The sequence below is a fragment of the Petaurus breviceps genome, unplaced genomic scaffold (assembly GCF_028583685.1).
Source record: "Petaurus breviceps papuanus isolate PSGF00001 unplaced genomic scaffold, PetGlider_PUasm1.0 118, whole genome shotgun sequence".
NCBI classification, from domain to species: Eukaryota; Metazoa; Chordata; class Mammalia; order Diprotodontia; family Petauridae; genus Petaurus; species Petaurus breviceps.
Genome location: NW_027185616.1, coordinates 18,745,286 through 18,755,528, shown reverse-complemented (window position 1 = coordinate 18,755,528; position 10,243 = coordinate 18,745,286). Strand labels below are relative to the sequence as shown.

Sequence of the window (10,243 nt, the reverse complement as noted above, 5' to 3'; positions counted from 1 at the left end):
AAAAAAAAAAAAAGAAAGAAAGAAAACAGTAGAAACTGGAGGCAGAGGCCAGTTGAGGAGGCAGTTCACACCCTTATGACCAAGGAGACTTTTTTTTTTAGCTTATGGAGAAAATAAATTGAATTACATTGTGACAGCATGTTTTTTCCTGTCAATCTCAGTTCCTGTTATTTAAAAGAGAGAAAACATTCAAAAAGCATGGAAATACATGACATTCTGAAATTGGTGGACTTTAATGGAATGAAGAAACTATAATTCCTTTAATTTTTTATATCTGTGATCAGTCTTTTCCTGCTCCAGCTCTGGGAAAAAACGTTTATGTAAGCCATGAGCAATCATAAATGTAACTTGTAATGTTGCTGAGATAATAAAGGATTTAGGATTCTACATTTGTCATTGATGAAAACTCAAGAGGCTCTCTAACAGTGTCATTGCCCGATAAAACATCATTCCAAGTCAGATTTATTAAGTTCATAATAACAAAGAAAATAAAAAAGCAATCCTGACCTTTGGAAGCTTACATGTTACTAGGAAGATGCAACATACAGGTTAATAAATCAAGGACAAATATATAATGAAGTAACTATAAGGTGATTTGAAGTAGGCGATAACATTAACAGGTGGTATCCAGGAAGGCTTTATAGAGAAGGTGATGTCTACAATGACCCTTGAAGGAGAGGAGGTTTATGAAAGGTGTAAGTGAGGCATGGAGGAAATAGTCCAGGCATGGGTAAAGGCAAAGAAGTGAGAGATGCCAGGTTTAAAGACTATCTAGGAGTCAATTTGCTAGAATTCGGAATTTGCGAAGGAGAGATAAGGCTGGAAAGGTAGGTTGGAAACCAATTATGGAGGTTCTTAAATGCTAGGCAGAGAAGTCTTCATTTTATCCAAAGAGAACTAGGAAATCTTTTGAGCAGAAGAATGCCATGGCCACACCCATGCTTTAGTAAAATTATATTTTGGCCATTGTGTGAAATTAGATTAAGAGATGAATGAGACTAGAGGCAGAGGGAGAGATGATTAGTGATGGAGGCTTGGACTGGGATGGCGGTCATGTGAAAAGGGTGGATGCTAGAGATGCAGAGAAGTTAGAATCAACAAGATAATACAAACTTATTGAATGAGGATTGGGGGTGAAGAGAGCAGACAGGAAGAATCAAAGAAAACAGAGTTTCTGAACTTGAAGTCAGGAAAACCTGAATTCAGATCCTATCCCAGACAATACCTGGGTCACCCTGAACAAATAGATCATTTAATCTCTCTAGGCTTCGGTTTTTGGAATTGTTCCAAGTCTAACATTTTATCATCCAGTGAACTTGGTCATTAGGAAAGATTATAATGTTCTTAATGAAAATAGTGAAGTTGGGAAGGTGGCTGGATTTGGGGGAAAGAGAAGTTCCATTATGGACATGTCAGCTTTTAAATGCTAGAGATTGGTTGACTCCTCTTGCCCCTTTTAATTTAGATGAAGAATCTTAAAACTTTGAGACTTTTGACTTGGTTTTCTCCATTTTTTTTTTCAAGGATGGAAGCACCGCACTCTCTATTGCCTTGGAAGCAGGACACAAAGACATAGCTGTTCTTCTCTATGCCCATGTTAACTTCTCAAAACCCCAGTCACCGGTCAGTATTGAATACTGAAGATTTAGAGATAATCTGAAATTCTCCAGGTTAATTTCCTCTTATTTGGAGGGCATCTAGGAGGTCTAGATGTTCTGGTGTCCTTTTTAAAGCTTAAATTCTCAACAACCTAGGACTTGCATACAGGACAAGGCAGACCTGAAACAGTGCAGGTGTCCTAAATAGCTCCTTATCCTTTCTGAGATAGTGTTACCTAAAAGTGATAATATTGTCAAAAATTATCTGAGGGGGTGGCCAGGTATCACAGCGAGTAAGAGCACCGGCTCCAGTGTTGGAATGACCTGGAGATAGAATCCTGGGCTCAAACACTTAGCACCCACCCAGAAACACCACGCCGTGTAACCTTGAGCAAGTTACTTAATCCCGATTGCTTTAAAAAAAAAAAATTATCTGAGGACTAAGACCACTTTGTTCAGTTCATGTTCACACTTAACCAGAAGCCTCGGCCTTGGACACAGGTGGTATATGTGTTAACTGAACCTCTGTCTTGAGAGGAATCATCTTAAATAAAGGTTGGTGGGAGGAAGGGAAATAGCTTCAGAATTTCTGCTGCTTTTAGGGATTCTAGAGCCCTCAGACTCACCCAAATCTCCAGTGCCTGCCCCAGTGCAGAGGTTTGGCCAGTACTGTTCCTAGCCCTGCTAAGACTAATCTGCTTAATGTGAGGTATTTTTGTTTGAAAGTGAATATGTTGCATCAGAAACCAGACTGGCCTAATACACTGCTTCCCCTGTTTAACTAGCTGAAGTCATTCATAATAACACCCTCCCCATTTTTTTTCCTTCATATTTTCTAGGGCACACCTAGGCTTGGAAGGAAGATGTCACCTGGACCTACCCACAGAGGGCCGTTTGATTAGTGATGGGCAAATATTCCTGCATATTCATGCCACCATTAAGCTGCTAACTGTTACCGTTATTATGGTGACAGAAACCGAATGTAAATGTCTTGTGCCTGAACTCACCAGCAGACAGGGAGCAGAAGCCCAGTATGAAAGGCAGAATACAACCAGAAAGCAATGAGCAGAGCACCTTGCTAATTAGTGCAGCTTCCATCTCTGTAAGACCCACCATCATCCCATTCTGTTGCTTTGTTCCGTTATGTACAGTTTTGGGGAATGGTAAATTCACCTGAGCAGGCTGCTGTTACTTCGCTCCCCTCCTCACCTGCCCCCAGCCCTGTGACATCCTTGATAGCGTCCTGGTCTCAGTGACATCCCTTTTGTCTAGTGGGTGGATTTTGTATAAGCGTGGTTCCTTTTTCTCGAAAGATATTTATATTTACTAAATGTGGAATTTGCTGGCAATAATCCTCTTAAATTCCATTCCATTTTCTTTTCTTTCATCTCCATCATTTTAAGCTAAGAAAATTGGAAAGTCTTTGGCTGTTTAAGCTCCTTGGGTCTAAGCTGGTGGGTTTCTTCAGATTTAGGAATGGAAGGTAGAGCTCCCCGAAGTCTAAAACTCACTAAAGAAAATGTCTACAATTCATTATGTCTCTTGGATGTATTATGTAACTTTTTATATAAAAGATAACTATATGAATTTAATTCACACAGTATTTTCAACTTTTATATTCTCTAGTAACTAAACACATGAAGAATTATGTGTAATATTACCATATTTTTATTAATAATTGCACATCCCTATTCATAGATAATGTTTAAAATTTGATTTATATTAGAGGGATTGGGAATATATCTGTAGAGGAAAATAGTTTTAGTTCTGCATATTTATGGAAACCTTTATATCTTATCACACTCACTTTAGGCCTATATGTATTTAAATGTTTGAAGTGCCTTAGACTCTTGCCATATTTTCAAAATAAAAATTCATTATGCTATTTTACTCTTCCTCTGCCTGGCTTTTGATTGCTGTCCTCGCCCAACACTGTTGAGTTATGGCAGAGGCAGTAAAAGCTGATTGATGTATTGAGTGAGGCCATGAGAGTGAGCGCTTCACCAGTCTGGGACCACTGATGTGGAGAAGTCGTCTTCTGAGGGCACTGGTACCTTTCCTGCAGGTTGCATGTCATAGTTTGAAATTTAAGACTTTATTAACGGAACAGCTCTTCAGACAGGTGATCTCCAGAGGGAGGCCCCTACAGAGCTGGTTATTGTCATGTCCAAAAAAACATGCCAACCTTTGATTTCTAATTTTTACTGCTGTGACCATGTGAGGATAAGGGATAAAGGAATGAGGCCAGACAGAATCGTGACTTCCTATTTTTGCTCTTTTCAAACAGCACCTTTTAAGCCATGAGGGGAGACACAGAGAGAATGAAATCTTCATCTCTGAATGAATAAGTTGTGATAGCCAAAGTGTAAGCTAGGGGCCGTGGCACAAGAGAGAGTTGTGAATTTTAAAGGCCAGGTATTTGTGACGATTCCCATACAGAAATCTCAGGGGAAAGTTTGCTTGACACATTGCTTTTCATTAAACATTATTGGGACAGAGGGAGATGTGTCCAAAAATCATTTTTCTAAGAGCTGGATTATAATCTGAAATAATGTCTTAGAGCAAGCTCAGAAGCAATGGTTTTTATAAGGAGCAGCACTGGAAAATGAGCTAGTAATCTAGAAAAGGGTTTTGAGTCAGGACTTAGCTGATTGCCCCTTCAATGTCAGAGGGGCCCCGAAGGCAGGAAGGCTACCTTTTTACGTGAACTCTGAAAATGAGGTCTCATCAGAACTCCTAAAATTATTAAGATCTTAGGGCATTTTTTCTCCCCCGGGGTAGAACTGTTAGCTCTGGAATTACAGCTAAATTTCAGCTCCAGTAATTATTCAAGCCTCAGTTTCCCCAAGTCAGAAATGTTATGATAAATTAAAATGGAATGTTTTTTATATATATATATATATGTGTGTGTGTGTGTGTGTGTGTGTGTGTGTGTGTATGTGTGTGTGTGTGTGTGTATATATATATATAATTTTTCTTTTTTTTTGGTCTTCAAGCAAGATGATTGGGGAGAGGGATTTGAACACAGGTGGCTCAGAATATTGAGAATTTATCTTATCTCAAGAAAAAAAAATGCAATTGCTATTGTAAATCTGTTCAAAAATCTATTTGTACCCTGAATAGTTTTTGTTATATGATAGTGGGGAAGGGAGACTAAAGAAAAGGAAGTGGGGTTTGGGTTTTTTTGTTTTGTTTTGTTTTATCTGTTTAAGTTTTATCCAATATACATAACCTTTGGCTCATATAACCTGATTTATTTCTTGTTTGCTTTAATACCAGGCAGTCAGAGTTCTTTTTCTCTTGGGATCTAAGCTGTATAAACAAATTTGATTATCCCCCGTTGGTATGTCTTAGATTTATTGAGGCTAGTCTATGAAAGAATTTGTATCAGGAGACTTAATAAGTTCACAAAGAGAGGTCAGCAGTTGAGTAGGATGTAGAAACCAGGGCTCCCAAGTTTATTTTTCAGCCCATGTCAAACCAAGGCTGCTCTTTTAAGAGATCATAAAATGTAAGAACCAAGAGAGACCTTAGAATTCAAAGTACTGAAGGATCATGCATTCATACGTCTTCTGGTTCAATTCTCCTCATGAGGAAACTAAGACCAGAGAGATTGTGATTTACCCAAGCTTAGAGTATCAGGCCTGGGAGCAGACCCTGAGTTTCCCTGTATCCAAGGCCAGTGAGCTTTCTGGAGCCAAAATGATGTAAGCCAGAACCTAGAATCCACAGCAGCAGTAGTATAGGAGTAACTTTATGAAACCATGGACTGAGTTGAATATAAAGACATATTGTTATACTCTAATCTCCAGTTTCAGGATTTATAAATGGGCTTTACAATTTTCTGCTTAAAAACCTTTGATGGTCTGAAGACATACAACTTGTAATAACACCAGAGCGGGGCAGCCAGGTAGCACAGCGAGTAAGAGCACCGGCCCCAGAATCGGGATGACCTAGGATCGAATCCGGGCTCAGATACTTAGCACCCACCCAGAAACACCTGGCCGTGTAACCTTGAGCAAGTTACTTAACCCCAATTGCTTAAAAAAAAAAGAAAGAAAGAAAATAACACCAGAGGGAGAGGGATGGTGAATCCAAGCCAATTACCATATGTCAGCTTCAGAAAGAATGTTTGGAAGAACCAAGGAATCCTCCCTCATGATTTCAAAAAGTACAATGTTTTCCTTTTTAATATTAAAGGTCTCTTGGATTTTACAAGAATACAGTTTCTGATTTTGTCCCTTGTTACTGTTCAATATATCTCCATCAATTACTTCATCTTTCATAGAAGTCATTTCCATAGGGACTGTTACTGTATATGCAAGTGCATTATACTGCCTTATACAAAATGAGTGGTCAGTAGATCTAGGATTATGGACAAAAGAGCTGAAAAATGTTTTAGAGGCCACCTTGCCCAACCTCATTTTACAGAAGAGGAAACTGAGTGTATAGAGAGGTTGTAACTTAAAGGTCACATAGATAATAAGTGACTGAAGTAGGATTTGAGCCCAAGTCTTCTAACTCCAGATTCACTGATTTTTCAACATTACATTGCTGTCTTGCGTTTGATGATTTGGACAAAAGCAAAAAATACATCAAGGAAATGGGTCCTTCTAATAATTTCCCAGGTTTATCTTTTCCTTTCCTAACTCCTCATAAAGCAGGAATTTATCCATTCAGTTTAGAAGAGAGCACTCCAACTCAGAATTTGTATCCACATCAGTTTTACATTTTCTATTTTACTGAGAGTACGATTTTTATTTAGCACTGGTCTGTAACCACAAACCACTTACTTCTTCTGTTTCCTGCCATAAGGAAATTACTAATCATGTGTTTGCCTCTTTCTTATTTATCACAGCCACAGATTAGAAGCTAGGGAATTTTTGCATATCTGTCTGCAAATCATGGGTTGCCAAGGCCAAAAATATTTCATCACCTCATGTTCGGCCGACTCATGATGAACCTAGCCTCTTTGCTAGGTTGGTCCTTGAATCACAGACCATAGTCTGTCCCTGGAATAGCAATGAAAGCCGTTCAAGAATGGTGGAACCTATACAGAGAATTGAGTCAAATTTATAAGAATACAAGTCATTCCCCAATTGATAAATAGTCAAAGGATATGAATAGGCAATTTTCAGAGAAAGAAATTAAAGATACCTATAAGCTTATGAAGAAATGGTCTAAATCACTATTGATTAGAGAAATGCAAATCAAAACAACTCTGAGGTACCACATCTCACCAGTCAGATTGGCTAAGATGACAAAACAGGAAAATGACAATTGCTGGAGAGGATGTGGGCAAATTGGAACACTAAGGCATTGCTGGTGGAGTTGTGAACTGATCTAGCCTTTCTGGAGAGCAATCTGGAATTATGCCCAAAGGGCTATAAATACTTTCATACCCTTTGACCTAACAATACCACTTTTAGGGTTGTATCCCAAAGAGATCATAGAAGTGGGAGGAAGACCCATATGTATAAAAATGTTTATAGCAGCTCTTTTTGTGGTGGCAAAGAATTGGAAATTAAGGGGGTGCCCATCAATTGGGGAATGGCTGAACAAGTTGTGGTATATGCATGTTATGGAATACTATTGTGCTATAAGAAACAAGGAGCAGATGGACTTCATATTTACCTGGAGAGGCTTATACAAACTGATGCTGAGTGAGAAGAGTAGAACCAGGAGAAATTTGTACACAATTACAGACACAACGTATGTGTGATGACCAGCTTTGATAGACTGGACTCTTCTCAGCAATGCAATGATATAAGTCAATCCCAAAAGACTCATGATGGAGAGAAATATGTGCATCCAGAGAAAGAACTAGAAAGAACTGAGTTCATATCCAGGTGGAAGCAAAATACCTGATCTTTTTCCTTCTCTTGTTTGGTTTTATGTCCTCTTTACCAGTTTCCATTCCATCTGATACAATCCGTCTTTATAACCTGACTAATAATGTGAAAGTATTTACAGATCCTATACTTGACTGTATGCCGCCATGGGGGGAGGGGAGGGAGGGGGACAAAATGTGAAACTCAAGGAATTGTGGAATTGAATCCTGTAAACTAAAAGGAAACAAACAAATTAATTAAAAAATACAAAATAAAGAAAACTTAAAAAAAAAAGAATGGTGGAACCTAAAAAAATGTATACCCCACTGACACAGACTTCAAGAATGCCTGAGAGTCACTGGCCCAACACCATGATCCATCCAAGTAGGATTTTATGGAGTGCTGCACGAGTGCCCTAGGGGAAGGCCTCTAGCACATTGGGCAGATACTATATGGAAGGCCTATGGGAAAAAATAAACAAGAATGGCATTGGATGAAAAGCCTTGGATGGGTTGTATCCATGAAGGGAAGGGATACTGACATCAGTGAGATCAAGGGAATTCATTGAATAAAGAAGTGTACATATACCTATGTTTATAGGAATACATATGTTCGCATATGTATATATTAAGGGCATTTGGTTGGTTTTTGCAAGAGTATGTGATTGATCTAATCTCCCCACAGCATCCTAAAGGTTCACCGAATCCCATTTCCTATCTTAACACCTTTATTCCTGTTCCTACCTGGTACTGGGTCCATCAATGTCAGTAACTAACTTTGTATGACATGGAGTTGAAAACAGAACAAAAATGATGAATGTTCTTAGCATACACAAATGAATTCTCTGGGCTGTGGATGTTTTTGGAAAACCATTTCCTGCAGTCTAGCTCAGCTTCTACATTCAAAGCCAGGTCACAGAGGCTATTTCTAATAGGTGAATGGGTATAAGAACAAGCCAGATTTGGAGAATGTACAGAAGTCAGAAAACAATCATTTATTGTGTGTCAGGCAACTGTGCTGGAAAGAACTGACATTCTGAGGAACAAGCTACCCAATGCCTTAATGTTAAGAACCCCAACTGGAAAATGGGTTAAGGAAATTAAGGAAGATTCAGAGAAACCTGGGAAGAATTATATGAACAGATATGTAGAATGAAACAAGGAGAACAATTTATATATATATATATATATATATATATAGTTACTCCAGCATTGTAATGCATAATCTTATGATACAAGTGATGTTTAGATATGACTCCAAAAGACTAATGAAGAATGCTTCTTATCTCTTGACAGAGAGATGATAGACTATAGGTGCAGAATGAGACATACTTTTCAGACAAAAACAACATGAATTTGTTTTACATGACCAAATTATAAGGAAGTGCTTTTGGAGTAGGGCAATACAGGGCAGTAGTGATTAGTGAATTTTTTAAAAAAGAGTATCAATGAAACATTTTAAAAATTTTCCAAGGGGGGGCTAGATGGTACAATGAATAGAGCACCAGCCCTAGAGTCAGGAGGACCTGAATTCAAATCTGACCTCAGACACTTAACACTTACTAGCCCTGTGACCTTGGACAAGTCACTTAACCCCAAGGGCCCTGCCTTCCCCCCCCCTCCAAAAAAAAGCAAAAAAAAAGTTGCCGAAGAAAGCAGAAGGATGGGACAAAGGTAAGGTGATACTGGTAACTACTTTGTTAAATGTTCTATCTAATTACAAGGCAAGCAACTTATACACAATAGAGACTCACTATTTCATATACAGTACTCTTTCTATTTTTACATGAAGGTTTTCATTTTTATTGCTGTTACATGTATAAATCTTAAAATAGAAAATTGGGGGGGGGGAAAGCGGGTGAATGTCTGAGATCAGATAGCAAATATGGCCAGCACAAAAATTCTCAGCCTTCCAGAAGTTTCCAACTTTCATGTACCCAAAACTACCTGACCACACTAAGCTATTTACTTGAGAAGGTTAAAGATAACCTAAGATTTCTAAAATTCTACTGGGAGTCATTATTCGGGAAGCCACACCTGAAAGTGCCACATCATGTGAAAATATACAGCAAAAGGCCGAGAGCAAGCTTAGCTGGCCCTTTCTTCCCCCCTCAAGTCTTCTGAGCTTCCTAGAAACCCAGGAACCATCCTCATCTCCCAGCTGTCCACACTCCACCGAGTTAGGAAAGACTCTATCCGTTGGATTAATGGAAATAAATCATCATTAATTACCCCTGGATTTCCCTGCAGGCTCAGATAACTCACTTCCCTCCTTTGCAGGGATATGTCGCCCTTTAAAAGTTTGGTCTTTGGACAGGAAGCACACAGGAAGTTAACAAGGATCATCTTTCTTGCCAACAATTTTTAGCATCATCTGTCAGTACTTGGAAGTTCCAGCCTCAGGGGGCCAAATGCTCACTTAGCTGCAAATGCTGGCTCCCCTTGGGATATCAGTGAACATAGTCTTCAGCCGCTACCGCATTAAGAGCCTCATTCCCACAGAGGGAAGCCCCAAAACAACAGCTTTTGTCCCTGGAGGTAAATAGAACTTTTGAGCACATGAAGATCCATACCCTTCATCACGTGTGGAAGAGGGAAGGAAAGATCTGGAACGTGGATCCACGGAAGAAGCAGAAAAACTGCCTAGGGAATGGAAGAAAACTTCAGCTTGATTTGGAATTTTGAGTGGAAGATGAAGTGAGAGCATGTCCCCCTTCTGTTGTATAGACAAGATGAGTGGGATAGTCCCAACAGAATTGAATTCAGCTAGACGGTTCAGTAGACAGAGCACTGGGCCTGGAGTCAGAAAGATTCA

At 39.1% G+C, this 10,243-nt stretch overlaps 1 protein-coding gene across 2 annotated transcripts in view; it reads left to right on the top strand.

The window, feature by feature from the left end:
- Positions 1 to 3,488, top strand: part of KANK1 (KN motif and ankyrin repeat domains 1) — a 266,017-nt gene extending 262,529 nt beyond the window's left edge. For both annotated transcript variants that reach the window (XM_069086846.1, XM_069086838.1), the window contains 2 exons: positions 1,525 to 1,623; positions 2,438 to 3,488. In XM_069086846.1, coding sequence (XP_068942947.1) covers positions 1,525 to 1,623; positions 2,438 to 2,500 — 162 coding nt within the window. In that variant the 3' untranslated portion in view covers positions 2,501 to 3,488. The remainder of the gene's footprint in view (positions 1 to 1,524; positions 1,624 to 2,437) is intronic.
- Positions 3,489 to 10,243: the final 6,755 nt, after the last annotated feature.